Here is a 15,795-nt window from a genome sequence, read left to right on the forward strand (position 1 = left end):
ACTAATGAAAATTAAACACAAAGAAAAAGTATTAAAAGCAGCAAGAGAAAAAGCAACAAATAACATATAAGGGAAAACCCATAAGGATAGCAGCTGAGCTTTCTGCAGAAACTCTGCAGGCCAGAAGGGAGTGGCAAGATATACTTAAAGTCTTGAAAGAGAAAAACCTATAGCCGAGAATACTCTACCCAGCAAGAATCTCATTCATATTCAATGGAAAAACTAAAAGGTTTACAGACAAGCAAAAGTTAAGAGAATTTAGCACCAGCAAGCCAGCATTACCACAATAGCTAAAGGAACTTCTCTAGGCAAGAAACACAAGAGAAGGAAAAGACCTACAAAAACACTGCCAAAACAATTAAGAAAATGGCAATAGGAACATACATGTCAATAATTACCTTAAATGTAAATGGATTAAATGCTCCAACCAAAAGACACAGACTGCCTGAATGGATACAAAAACAAAACCCTTATATATGCTGTCTACAAGAAACATACTTCAGACCTAGGGACATGTACAGACTGAAAGTAACACGATGGAAAAGGATATTCCATGCAAATGGAAGTCAAAAAATGTGGAGTAGCAATACTCATATCAGACAAATTAGGCCTTAAAGTAAAGACTATTACAAGAGACAAGGAAGGACACTATATCATGATCAAGAGATCAATCCAGGAAGTTGATAAAACAATTGTAAATATCTATGCACCCAATAAAGGAGCACCTCAACACATAAGGCAAATTCTAACAGCCATTAAAGGGGATATCAAGAGTAAAACAATAATAATAGGAGACTTTAACACCCCACTTACATCAATGGACAGATCATCCAAACGGAAAGTAAATAAGGAAACAGAAGCTTTAAATGAGGCATTAGACCATTTTGACTTAATTGATATCTATAGGATATTCTATCCAAACACTGTAGAATACACTTTCTTCTCGAGTGCACATGGAACACTCTCCAGGATAGATCACATCTTGGGTCACAAATCAAGCCTTGGTAAATTCAAGAAAACTGAAATTGTATCAAGCATCTTCTCCAAATACAATGGCATGATATTACATATAAATTACAGGAAAAAAAACTGTAAAAATTAAAAACACATGGAGGCTAAACAATATGCTATTAAACAACCAAGAAGTCATTGCAGAAATCAAAGAGGAAATCAAAAAATACCTAGAAAGAAATGACAATGAAAACTTGATGACCCAAAACCAAAGGGATGCAGCAAAAGTATTTCTAAGAGGGAACTTTATAGCAATATAATCCTACCTCCAGAAACAAGAAAAATTTCTAATAAACAACCTAACCTTACACCTAATACAGTTAGAGAAAGAACAAAAAAACTCCAAAGTGTAAAGAAGGAAAGAAGTCATAAAGATCAGATCAGAAATGAAAGAGAAATAAAAGAAACAATAGCAAAGATAAATGAAACTAAAAGCTGGTTCTCTGAGAAGATAAAGTTGATAAACTGTTAACCAGACTCATCAGGAAAAAAAGGGAGAAGACGCAAATCAACAGAATTAGAAATGAAAAAGGAGAAGTAACAACTGACTCCACAGAAATACAAAAGATCATGAGATTACTGCAAGCAACTACATGCCATTCAATTGGATAACCTGGAAGAAATGGATAAACTCTTAGAAAAGTACAATCTTCCAAGACTGAACCAGGAAGAAATAGAAAATATGGACAGCCCAATCACAAGCACTGAAATTGAGACTGTGATTAAAAATCTCCCATCAAACAAAAGCCCAGGGCCAAATGGCTTCACAGGCGAATTCTATCAAACATTTAGAGAAGAGCTAACACCTACTCTTCTCAAACTCTTCCAAAATATAGCCGAAGGAGGAACACTCCCAAACTCATTCTATGAGACCAGCATCCCCCTCATACCAAAACCAGACAAAGATGCCACAAAAAGAAGAAAATTACAGGGCAGTATCACTGATGAATATAGATGCAAAAATCCTCAACAAAATACTAGCAAACAGAACCCAACAGCACATTAAAAAGATCATACACCATGATCAAGTGGGGTTTAATCCCTGGAATGCAAGGATTCTTCAGTATACACAAATCAATCAATGTGATACATCCTATTAACAAATGGAAGGATAAAAACCATATGATCATCTTAATAGATGCAGGAAAACCTTTGACAAAATTCAACATCAATTTATGATAAAAACTCTCAAGAAAGTGGGCAGAGATGGAAGTTACTCCAACATAATAAAAGCCATATATGACAAACCAACAGCCAGTTTCATTCCAAATGGTGAAAAACTGAAAGCATTCCCTCTAAGGACAGGAGCAAGACAAGGGTGCCCACTTTCACCACTATTACTCAACATAATTTTGGAAGTCTTAGCCACAGCAGTCAGAGAATAAAATGAAATAAAAGGAATCCAAATTTGAAAAGGAGTAAAATTGTCACTCTTTGCAGATGACATATTATACATAGAAAAACCTAAAAAAGCTTCCTGAAAACTGCTGGCTCTAATCCAAGAATTTAGTAGAGTAGCAGGATACAAAATTAATGCGCAGAAATCTCTAGCATTCCTATACACTAACAATGAAAGAGCAGAAAGAGAAATTAAGGAAACACTCCCATTCACCACTGCAAGAAAAAGAATAAAATACCTAGGAATAAACCTGCCTAAGGAGGCAAAAGAGCTGTATGTCAAAAACTATAAGACACTGATGAAAGAAATCAAAGATGATACAAACAGATGGAGGGACATAACCATGTTCTTGCATTAGAAGAATCAACATAGTGAAAATGACTGTACTACCCAAAGCAATTTACAGATTCAATGCAATCCCTATCAAATTACCAATGACTTTTTCACAGAACTATAACAAGAAATCTTACGATTGGTATGGAAACGCAAAAGACCCCGAATAGCCAAAGCAATCTTGAGAAGGAAAGATGGTGCTGGAGGAATCAGGCTCCCTGACTCCAGACTATACTACAAGGCTACAGTGATCAAGACAGTATGGTACTGGCACAACAGAAAAATAGATCAATGGAACAGAATAGAGAGCCCAGAGATAAACCCCTGCTCATATGGGCACCTTTTCTTTGACAAAGGAGGCAAGAATATACAGTGGAGAAAAGACAGCCTCTTCAATAAATGGTACTGGGAAAATGGGACAGCTACATGTAAAAGAATGAAATTAGAACACATCCTATCATCACACACCAAAATAAAGTCAAAATGGATTAAAGAGCTAAATCTAAGGCCAGACGCTATAAAACTCTTAGAGGAAAACTTAGGCTGAACACTCTATGACATCAATGAAAGCAAGATCCTTTTTGACCCACCTCCTAGAATAATGGAAATAAAATAAAAAATAAACAACTGGGTCCTAGTGAAACTTAAAAGCTTTTGCACAACGAAAGAAACCATAAAGAAGACAAAAAGGCAGCCCTCAGAAAGGGAGAAACTATTTGCCAGTGAAGCAATGGACAAAGGATTAATCTCCAAAATATACAAGCAGCTCATGCAGCTTAATACCAAAAAACCAAATAACCCAATCCAAAAATTTGCAGAAGACCTAAAAAGACATTTCTCCAAAGAAGACATGCAGATGGCTAACAAACACATGAAAAGATGCTCAACATCACTAATCATCAGAGAAATGCAAGTCAAAGCCACAATGAGGTATCACCTCACTCCGGTCCAAATGGCCATCATCAAAAAGTCTAGAAACAATAAATGCTGGAGAGAATTTGGAGAAGAGGGACCCCTCCTCCACTGCTGGTGGGTATGTGAATTGGTACAGCCACTGTGAATAACAGCATGAAGATTCCTTAAAAAACTAAAAATAGACCTACCATATAATCCAGCAATCCCAATCCTGGGCACATATCTGGAGAAAACTATAATTCAAAAGGATACATGCTCCCCAGTGTTCATTTCAGCACTATTTACAACAGCGAAGACATGGAAGCAACCTAAATGCCCATCAACAGGTGAATGAATTAAGAAGATGTGGCACTTATATACAATGGAATATTACACAGCCATAAAAAGGAATGAAATTGAGTTATACGTAGTGAGGTGGATGTACCTAGAATCTGTCATACAGAGTGAAGTAAACCAGAAAGAGAAAAACAAATACCATATGCTAACTCATATGTATGAAATCTAAAAAAATGGTAGTGATGAACCCAGTGACAGGGCAAGAATAAAGATGCAATTGTAGAGATCAGACTTGAGGACACAGGGTGGGGGGCAAAGGGGAAGCGAGAGATAGTATTGATATATGTACACTACCAAATGTAAAACAGATAGCTAACAGAAAACTGCTGCATAAAACAGGCAGATCACCTACATGGGTGATGACTTAGAGGGATGGGGTAGGGAGGGTGGGAGGGAGTCATGGGAGGGAGGGGATATGGGAATATATGTATAAATACAGATGATTCACTTTGTTGTACAGCAAAAACTGGCACAACAATGTAAAGCAATTATATTCCAATAAGGAGCTTTAAAATGAAAAAAAAAAAGATTTTAACAAATCATCTGGCTATTTTGTAGAGAATGTATTTTGATAGGGCAAGAACGAAAGCAAAGTGAATAATTAGGCAACTATTGCTGTCATCTAAGTTGGAGATGATGGTGGCTTAAACTGGACAGTGACATTTGAGCATATCTTGACCATATCTTTAAAAACATGCTAAAGGACCTAAACATGCATGTCCCTCTCCCCTCCTCGTTACCTCAATTATACCCATACTTTGGTCATTACCACCACCACATTGCTAGAATAAACACAGAAACTCTGCTGAATTAATAGTTCATTATGTTGAATCAGTTATGTGTGCTTAATTTACACTTTATATGGAATTATTATATTAGCTCAAATTATTCATAATTTTAGTTTTTATACTTATAATCACATTAAACAGTCATACTCTATCAGTGAATGCAGAGAATATTAGCAGGAAAGGAAAATATCTTTCATCTAAGAAAATAGAAAAGAAGGAAGGAGGTAGAGAGAGTAGGAGAAGTGATTTTTTGTATCATACTTACAAAGTGGTAAGAATCCTGAACTGTACTAGTCAGAGCCTTGGCATAAAAACTGTACTAGTCACAGCCTTGGCACTTGCTTACTGTGTGACTTTGTGTAAGTCACTTGATATAGCTTAGGTCTTTATTTTCTTTATCTGTGAAATGGTCAATTGACCTAATTGTTCTAGTATGTCTCTTCTATTCTTTAAATTCTTATTCTTAGAACCACCCTCTTTAGGAGTTTTATCCACCTCATGCAATCCAACCTCTGGAGACAGGAGATAATTATTCTGTTTACAGATAGGAAAGTTAGAATAAACATAGGCTAAATTATTTTCCCAAGATAAGCAGTTGACAATATAGTTTGTTTCATAATACAGAATTTTATGATCAGATATTCAGATATGAAAACTTTTCCCCTTACACTCATCCCCCAAAAGGTGCTTTTAAGATTGATCCAACAAGGAAAAAATACATACAGTTCTCTTATGTGATCTGTCTTTTGCTTGGTAACCTGAGATGAGTTTGAGTACCTGTAATCAGTGTATAACAAGTCATGCAGATAGGCTAGTAAGATATATGGTGTCATATTGATCCCTAACCAGTGCTAACCACCTTATTTTTCCTGTAGCTGTAAGATTCTGTGACCGGTGCCATTTGATCAAGCCAGATCGCTGCCACCACTGCTCTGTCTGTGCCATGTAAGTGACAGCCATAATTCCCCTGGGCTGAGCTTGGCCACTGATGGTTGCCTTAACAACCAAGTGACTGATCCTAACATGTTGATCCTGAAGAGCATTTCCTTTCAATCATAATGAGCAATGCCAAATATCCTCACAGAGATGATGATGATTCAAACTATTCTAAAGATAGGAAAGAGAAATAAAACCACATTTTAAAAAATAAATGTTTTATTTTAGAACAGTTTTAGAGTTGTAGAATTATTGTAAAGATAGTTCTCATATATCCCACACCATTTCCCCTATTATTAATATCTTACATTAATATAGTACATTTGTTACAATTAATGAACCAACATTGATTTTTTTTATTTTTAACCAAAGCCCGTACTCTATTTAGATTTCCTCAGTTTTTCCCTAATGTCCTTTTCCTGTTCCAGGATCCCATCCAGGATACCATCTTGCATTTAGTTGTCATGTCTTCCTAGGCTTATCTTAGCCGTGACAGTTTCTCAGACTTGTTTTTGATAACCTTGACAGTTTTTAGAATTATCAGGTATTTTGTAAAATATCAGTCGGGATTTTTCTGATATATTTCTCATGATTAGATTTAGGTAATGTCTTTTGGGGGAGGAAGACCAGAGATATTAAGTGCCATTCTCATTGTATCATATCAAGGGTACATAGTATAGACATGACTTATCACTGCAATGTTAATTTTAATCATCTGACTGAGATAGTGTTTGTCAGATTTCTCCACTGTAAAGTTATTCTTCTTCCAACCCTCCTTCCATACTGTACTCCTTAGAAGGAAGTCCTGGGTGCAGTCAACACTAAAGGAATGAGAAGTTATATTCCCCCACCCCTCCCTTGAAGGCAGAGTATCTACATAAATTATTTGAAATTCCTCTACATGGGAGATTTGTCTCTTCTCCTTCATTTGTTTATTAAATCATTTATTTATATCAATATGTGGGCATGGACAATCATTTTATATTTGAGGTTATAAGTCAATACTACTTTATTTGTTACTCAAATTGCTCCAGCTTGGTAAAATCCCATTTTTATGCTAATAAATATAATCTTCATGTCCTTCTTCTTGAGTGCTTGTTCCATCCATGTTTCTCTTACTCTTGATTCAAGCACAGGCGGTAGTTATATGTTTTCTTCTTTACTTTTATTAAACTAAGTAAATAAAATGAGGGGAGATATCTTGGACCTATTCTCTGTGTCAATATCCTAGAGTTCACAATACCTTTTAAAGGTTGAAATTTTAGGCGTGTAACTTGCTGCCAGCATGATCCTAAAGTTTTGTGATTGGCTCATCCTAGGAACAACTGAGGACACAATAGTTTTGGAGAAGCTATAGTAGAAATTTAGGAATGAGTGTACTGCTACCATGTAAAAATACTGGTGATACCCTGAGTTCAATTCTGAAGTTTATCACACTGTATTTTGTTCCTTTTGTAGGTGTGTATTAAAAATGGACCATCATTGCCCTTGGTATGTCCTTTTGATTAATTTCTCTCCTCTAATAGGGTCAAGGTTGTTCAATGCCTACTTTCCTAAGCAGAGCTGTAAAATGCCTGTTTCCCCTACATTCATTGGGCTTTGTATTTGTGTGGGGAACAGGGGAGGCATAACATTTGAAAGCAAGAATACATATACCACCAAAAGTATATTTATATATTGAATTCCCGATGTCACAGAGCTAATGGTCTCTTGTCCACTAGCTATAATAATGAAAGAGAGTACAAATAGTTCTCCTCTATGACATTACACAATTCAGTTCTGTTTTTAGCTGTCTTGATGTTTGAAATACTCTAGATTGTTAATTTAAGCAATTCTTCTCCAAATTTTGTATGTCTGACCTAGAGAACCAGTATGAAATCATCTAACTATAAAGAGAACATGCCACACTATACTAAGTATAGCTGCTGAGATTGTAGTAGGTTTTCAGCATCCAAGATGCAGGTTTGCTTGTGTGTGTCAGGAACCAGTTCAAAACTATTAGGTAGTTTCCACACAACAGATAATGAAGCAGCAGGGGTAACATAGTTATGTATCAGTGGGCTATAAATCAATGGATCCTAATTTCAAATTAGTTTTTCTTTTTTTTTCCTTTTTTAGGGTTAATAACTGCATTGGATTTTCCAACTATAAATTCTTCCTTCAGTTTTTAGCTTATTCTGTTCTCTATTGCCTGTACATTGCTACAACGGTCTTCAGCTATTTCATCAAATACTGGAGAGTAAGTGAAACAATCCGGAAGGGTCCCGACCCCCATGAATAAATACACACCTACTCCAATCTATGACATTGTTCACATCTTTTTTTTTTTTACATTTTTTTAAATTTCTTTATTATTTTTTGGGGGGTACACCAAGTTCAATCAGCTGTTTTTATACACATATCCCCATATTCCCTCCCTCCCTCAACTCCCCCCCACCCTCCCTCGAGTCCCCCCCACCCTCCCTGTCCCAGTCCTCTAAGGCATCTTCCATCCTCGAGTTGGACTCCCTTTGTTATACAACAACTTCCCACTGGCTATCTATTTAACAGTTGGTACTATATATATGTCTGTGCTACTCTCTCGCTTCGTCTCAGTACTTAAGTAATCAGAAGGCACAGAAAATGTTTCCCATGTTAAATATTCATAGATTTAGGAGGCTGTTATTTAGGTGTCAGTTTAACAAGTTTCTATCACACATGAGAATCTTGTTGGGCCTCCAGAAACCTAATCTCTTGAGACTTACTGATTCTTTACAATGTATTTATCTAATCAAGTTTTAAAAATCCACTTCTTACCAATTTTAGGTTTGAAAAATGTTGAAATTAATTCTAAATCCCTAGTTTCCTAAGAAAAATGCTGACAAAGCACTCACTTGTCAGAAAATACTTTCTAATTCCCTGTTCAAAGGAGAGTTGCAAAATTCCTACGGGACAGAAAGATTCATGAACTCATGTTCACAAAAGACCAAAATGAAAAGGGAGAGCCTTATTTGAACTTTGTATGACAAGCTCTGGGTTGGATATTAGGAGAACTGATTTCTAATACTGGCTCTGCTACCTGCTTCACTGGCTCATTGCCAAGATTAAATGAAACAGATGTTGAAAGTATTTTACTTTTCAAAACATGATTCCAACAATTATAATGAAAACTTTTTAAAAAAATCCTACTTTCACCTTGCTTCTACTTGAAGATATCGGTTATATCCCATCCATTTCCAAAAGAATTGAAAGCAGATTTTCAGTTTACATATGTATATGGGGTCTGGCAGCAGTATAGTGAATTTTTGTTTTAATTTCATGCAATGGACTCCAGAAGATATGTCTTCCCCACAACTACAATGCAGTTACTAAAACATCATAACCTTCCATGATGAGGGCTTTTGAAACTGAACCTGAATAGCAAAAAACAGATGTGGGCAGAGCTACTAGTTATTACTTTAGGAATTGCGCAAGAGCCTGTATGACAGGAATATCTCACCTGGGGGGAGAGGTAAAGCACGTAAATCCTGTGACTAGAATACAGATTATAATAAACTAGAGAAAAAAGGCGAAAGGCAAGGCAGTAAGAATCTAAATAGCTGAGGATATTTAAAATATTAATTAGTGCTTTGATCCCTACTAGTGTAGAAAATATAGTGTAGAAAATTATAGGGGTATGGGCTTTCCATTCTCCCTTCAACTTGCTTAATCAATTCCAATATTTAATAACTTTAAGAATCAGGAATTATATAATGCATATCAAAATCTTTAACTCAGGGATTTAAAATTATAAGCAAAAATGAAGTTTTATCATAAATTTTCCCCAAATACAAAATGCCTCATCATCCTCGTGTCTCTTCTTGGGCCCCTTTCCACACCACAGGATCTCTTATCTATTGTGCAGGTTTCCATGACTTGTCGGTATTCTATTCACACACTGAGTTACTACCTTGACCATAAAGAAAATCTCATGCATCCAATTCAGCAGGGAAAGTGCCAGCCTTGGTCTTCACTACAGACTTGGTCCTTAACACAGTGGACTACTGTTTAAGAACTACCCTTTACTCTCATAACCAAGTAAACAAAGTTTTATTTCATACGTTTTGCCTTTGGCCCTCCTAGTCAGCCAATAATCAGATACCACAATGCCAGCCAGATGCTTCTTTTATCCTTGAAAGATAATATCTGGATATGAATTAATCTCCAGAAATGTGCCAGTATTCACAAGCAAGGGGTGAATTGCCCTTTTCCTATTCCTTAATTTTTTTCTCCACAATAGAGTAGCTCATGCCTGACAGATGAGAGGAGAGGAAACTTGTCCTGGCTCGTCTTCATAATGAGAAGGGCATTGACAGTTCAGAGAAATGCTTCTTTTCAGTCTCTCCAGCCAGAGAGCACTTCAGTGTGGTTTAAAGATGGCTTTCTCAGTTTAAATTGGGTCTCCCCCTAAAATGAAAAGTAAACACTGCCATGTATTTTAAAAGCCTTGTACCAAGGAGACTAGCTGTGCAACCTCCATTTGTATGGTACTTTACCATTTTCAAAGCACCTTCATATCTATTATCTCATCTTATCCTCATCCTCACCACAACCTTGTGAACTAGGTAGAGCAGGAATTATTAGTCTCATTTAAAAATTATAAAACTGAGGGTCATAGTAGTTAAGTGACTTGCTCAGGATCATCCAGATTCTAAGTTTCAAAGCAAGAATTTGAACTTATCTGACTCTAGGCCCAGTAATCTTAAACACTGCACAATGTCCTACTGCCCATTATGGTCCTATTATAGAGACGCTCTAGCTCCTTTGGAATAAAGAATTCAGAAGACCATTGAATTGTGGTTATCCTCTCAATATTAAATTAAAGAGTAGCTACTTTGATAGGAAATTGATATTTGACTTATGAAAAAAGTAGTAATATACATCTCCCACATTGGGCCATGAATCTCCTCATAGAGGCTACAAGTTCTTTTAGAACTAAGATAATAATATTCTACCAATATTCCCCTGAACTGTTTCTGATGGTTATTGCTTTGAGTAATTTAGCTTGGTTATCTCCTGAGAAGGTAATTTTGAACATAGGGCCATCACCCCCTTCCAGCAAAAGAAAGTTAAATATTAAGAACTTTATCAAGGGACAATACAGTGGATATGCTTTGGCAGACAGAAGACAGTTTCTATAAGAGCAGTTAGGGAAGGGAAGGACTTCCAGCTCAGCCACTCAGAGTGTGAACTGACTTTATATCATCCCCTCCTGCCCAACCATTTCCTGTTGTCCATTTAAATATGAAAGATAAGAAGTAAAATAAATGTGAGCTTTAAAAGCTTTTAAAAACTTACTAAAAGTAGAGATTATGAAAACAAAAACCCAGCCAGGCAAAAACCACTACAAAATCTTTCTTATAAATTCAAAATGAAACAAAAGCCAATCAAATTCAATTTGGATGGTTAGGCCAAGATTTTGTAGAGGAATCATTTTAAAAGGGACCTTCGCATAAAAGTTCCTAAAGGTCAAAGTCCTTGGTGTTGCTATTTCCTGGGGTGCTCTGCCCCCCAGGCAAATTTCACCCAGACCACTCCTCAGCTAAAAGCATCTGACTGGTTTACTTCCCCTTATCTTCATCCTTCAAATGCATACTCTCTAGAAGATTCCTAATATTTCCTTGCATCAAAATAAATATAAATCTCTTCTAACAGAAGAAAAAAATCTGTACTATCTGAATTTGCCAAGTGTTTCCAAGCCTTAACTTTCTCCTTCCAACCTGTAGTAGAACTAGATCCTAGTGTCAAGGTCCACTTCAACCAAGAATCACCTTTATTACTCAAAAGCATTTGGAAATATTTCAAAGCAGTTCATCACACCAAAACAATGATCAGCACAGGAAAGGAGGAAATAAAGAAAAATCATTCTCGCAACTGCTTACTCCAAAATTAAAAATGTTTTCTAAGGTTCTCTTCAGAAGACAAAATGTTACATGCTATAGAACTTCAGAAAATTCATTCTAGTCTAGGGCTGCATTAAAAAAAAATTGTTGCCATATGGAAAATAAGATGTCCCAGCTAATTGTAAAAATCTTTAGCAACCTACTTTTGCAATTGCCTGTCAAATTTTGCTAGATTTTACTGTCTGAACAGCTGTTTCACAGGATGTACTATACCAGCACATTCTACTTCAACTATTAAAGACAACTACATGAAATTTGCAGTACCTTTAAAATCAAGTCATGACTTATAGGTAGAATATTTTAAAATTCTACCTATGTGTTTTAACTTCCTATATATATCACTGTGACATTTTCAGCATACATATATCCAAAAAAACATAACATATAAAGTATTCCAGAATAAGCCACCTTGAGACAAGAGGATGAGCCATATGCAAGATCACCTCTAGCCAATGACTCATAATTTACAAACTAAATGGAGAACAAGATTTAAGAGGTCGCATACCAGTTATGGCCTGAGTATACTCTTTTAACATTACCCTTTTCTAATTGGTACATTATGTACTCTATTTTACACTGAACTGCACTTAAGCAAAGATCCATTTTAGACTGTGTAGGCTGAAAGCATATCTATAATGAGATATGGTCATCCACAGAAAGAACTCTTGTAATAATTTTACAAAATCTATTTAATTATAGCTAGACATTTTATACATATGAAAAAGGTACTAACTTATACAGAAAAATTAGCCAAACCCTAAAACTTTAATCCTTTGTTTCTGTTTGTTTGTTATTTCTTTTCTAGGGGGAATTGCCCAGTGTTCGCTCTAAGTTCCATGTTCTTTTTCTCCTCTTTGTGGCCTGCATGTTTTTTGTCAGCCTTGTGATTCTCTTTGGTTACCATTGTTGGCTTGTCAGCAGAAACAAAACCACCTTAGGTAAGACTGGATATTAAGACTAGGAAAAAAAAACATGAATGTATATCTCTGTGACCTATGGATTGTTTCCAAGGAAGAGAAGAACTTCCAGTGAAGCATTTCAGCTGCAGTGACATCTTTTCGCCTCCAGAGACAGATGTAAACATGTTTTACCAAACTGGAGAGCCATAGTGAATGAAGCTTACAGACAAAAGAGAGCATTAGTAAATAAAACCTCACACAAAACCAAAAATGGCCATTGCTTTTTATAGTTCATTCTGGGTAATATATCCCCAGATTTACAGGTTGAAAATTTCTAAAAGGTGTTCACATAAGGAAGTGAAGGAAAGAGTCAGTACAGAAGGGAACATCAGAAGAAGGAGATCAAGGTCAATAAAGGTAGAAAAATCTAATTTATTGAGCACTTCTGAAAACAGAGTCCTGAGAAAGAATCCAAACCAACAAGTCATTGAATATCTACAGTTATCAAGGAGTTGTGTAGAGACTGTGGGAATGAGATAAACATATTGAACAAGTGAGTCTCTAGAAAATGAGCACAAGAAATGAAAATTTTTCTCTGAAAAATTTTCCATTACTCTATACTCTCTGGGCTATTATTTGAAGCAGTATATTTCTGATGGATCCAGTGCAACAATTGTTTTCATGGTGAAACAAATATTTATACTATATACAAATCAACACATGAGTGTTAAGGAGAAAGTGTCCAAATGTTGAAAGTTTAGCTAAGATAAATCTGAGGAAAGTATAGTGCAAAAGCCACTAATTTTAATTTGCTAATATTGATAATAGCTAAGAAAGTATTTGCACTTATTTTCTAAACCAAATATGTTTGTAGCACTTAGTTTCTAGGGTGGTAGATTAGCACATTTGGCTTAGAGATCAGCTACAACATGGATAAGTACTAAAAGCTTCATGATAACAGAGTCTGAAAACAAAGAACAAAAGGGAAATGGCCAGATGTAGCCAGAGTCCAGCAGTAAAAGTGTTTGCTTAATGGGATGAATGTGTATCTAAAAATAATATGCACTAACATGCTCCAATTTCTCATAGTCATTGAGGTGATTATAGTTCACCCATTAACATTTTTTCTGGAGTAAAACTCAATTTCTTACATTGCAGGCTTCAGTGTGAACATCTTCATTCTGAAATGTTTCAAAACCAAGTCAATGTCATTACAATCTCTTTATGTGTCATTACTTTGGTCCCAGCTCTAAATATAGAGACCATTTGGCTGTTGTTGCCATTTAGATTCAAATAAAATGCTGTTAGATTTGTTCTTTCACTCCTTACATGCAGTGCAAAATATATACTACCCCTATGACTGTTCAATTATTTCTACCATCATGTGTTTCTTCTGCCTTTAAAAAAAAAGTGTACCAATTCTTTGTATTTAATAACAAACTTACTTTGTATTAAAGTGATTAAGCTGGTTTTTACTAAGTAATTTACTTAGTAAATTACTATATACCTAGTATACTGCTTATACTACCACAGCAAAAAGATATCATAGAAGCAAGTCACATTCATGGAGAACTGTAAAATTATAATGGTCCGGATTATTGCTCTCTTCTTCTTTTCTTCAACTTCCCTACCCTGCCATAGAGGCCTTCTGTACTCCAGTGTTTACAAGTGGCCCAGAGAAAAATGGGTTTAACCTTGGCTTCATCAAAAATATCCAGCAGGTGTTTGGAGATAACAAGAAGTTCTGGTTAATACCTATCGGGTCCAGGTAGGTAATTATTACCACTGAAAGAAGTTGATACTGGACCATGCCTTGAAGTAGCAAATTCAATTTTGACTGTATTATGCACTAGATATCAGTCCAATGTAAAACTCTTATTTCCCTAGTTTTTAATTACTAAGTAAAGATAAATCAAGTGAGGGTGTTATAAAATAATAATTCTCATGCTTTGTAGCAAACTGGTACCACTCATTTGTAAATGAATTTGGTTTTTAGACAACTCTGTTGTTTTTCTTCTGTATATATTTGTACATATTTTTAACCACAGTATATATACCATTTTGAATTTTATATTTTGTGCTTAAAATGTAGTAGCATTTCCCCTTATTGTGACATAGTCTTTATAACCATTACTATTAACTACATCATATTCCAGCCAGTGGGGAAATTTTATATATACACACACACACATACACATGTATATATTCCCATATTGTTGGATGTTAGGTTGTTTCCTAATTATTGGCTGGAAATAATGCCACAATGGACAATTTTGTGCCTAGTTTATCTCTAGCTTTAGAATAATTTTCAGAAATGGAATTACTGGAACAATGGGCATGGAGATTCTTATGGGTTTGTTTGGGTTTGGTTTGGTTTTGTTTTGTTTATTTAGGATGCTGGGTCTTAGCTGCGGCACACAGACTTCTTAGTTATGACATGAGGACTCTTAGTTGTGGCATGCAGACTCTTAGTTGCAGCATGCATGCGGGATCTAATTCCGTGACCAGGGATCAAATCTGGGCCCCCTGCATTGGGAGCGCAGAGTCTTACCCACTGGGCCACCAGGGAAGTACCTATGTTTTTTGATATATACAAATATATGGACTTTCTATCCTGTTCCATTGATCTGTATTTCTGTTTTTGTGCCAGCATCATACTGTTTTGACTATAGCTTTGTAGTATAGTCTGAGTCAGGGAGCCTGATTCCTCCAGCTCTGTTTTTCTTTCTCAAGATAGCTTTGGCTATTCAAGGTCTTTTGTGTCTCCATGCAAATTTTAAGATTTTTTGTTCTAGCTCTGTGAAAAATGCATTGGTAATTTTATAGGAATTGCATCAAATCTAGAGCTTGTCTTGGGGCATATAGTAATTTTGACAATATTGATTCTTCCGGTCCGAGAACATAGTATATTTCTCCATCTGTTTGTGTCATCTTCGATTTCGTTCATCAGTGTCTTATACTTTTCGGAGTACAGGTCTTTTGCCTCCTTAGGTAAGCATGTTCCCAGGTATTTTATTATTTTTGATGCAGTGGCAAATGGGATTGTTTCTTGGATTTCTCTTTCTGATCTTTCATTGTTAATGTATAGAAATGTAACAGATTTCTGTGTATTAATTATGTATCCTGCAACTTTACCAAATTCATTGATGAGTTCTAGTAGTTTACTGGTAGCGTCTTTAGGATTTTTTGTGTATAATATCATGTCATCTGCAAACAGTGACAGTTTTACTTCTTGTTTTCCAAATTGGTCTCCTTTT

The 15,795-nt window shown here is 35.7% G+C and overlaps 1 protein-coding gene across 2 annotated transcripts in view; it reads left to right on the forward strand.

Moving 5' to 3' along the window:
- The window catches only part of ZDHHC15 (zinc finger DHHC-type palmitoyltransferase 15), a 169,652-nt gene that overhangs the window by 104,498 nt on the left and 49,359 nt on the right, over nt 1-15,795 (forward strand). For both annotated transcript variants that reach the window (XM_057717992.1, XM_057717993.1), the window contains 5 exons: nt 5,658-5,727; nt 7,177-7,209; nt 7,837-7,957; nt 12,445-12,577; nt 14,180-14,306. In XM_057717992.1, the coding sequence (XP_057573975.1) occupies nt 5,658-5,727; nt 7,177-7,209; nt 7,837-7,957; nt 12,445-12,577; nt 14,180-14,306 (484 nt within the window). The remainder of the gene's footprint in view (nt 1-5,657; nt 5,728-7,176; nt 7,210-7,836; nt 7,958-12,444; nt 12,578-14,179; nt 14,307-15,795) is intronic.

The sequence above is a fragment of the Hippopotamus amphibius genome, chromosome X (assembly GCF_030028045.1).
Source record: "Hippopotamus amphibius kiboko isolate mHipAmp2 chromosome X, mHipAmp2.hap2, whole genome shotgun sequence".
Lineage (NCBI taxonomy): Eukaryota > Metazoa > Chordata > Mammalia > Artiodactyla > Hippopotamidae > Hippopotamus > Hippopotamus amphibius.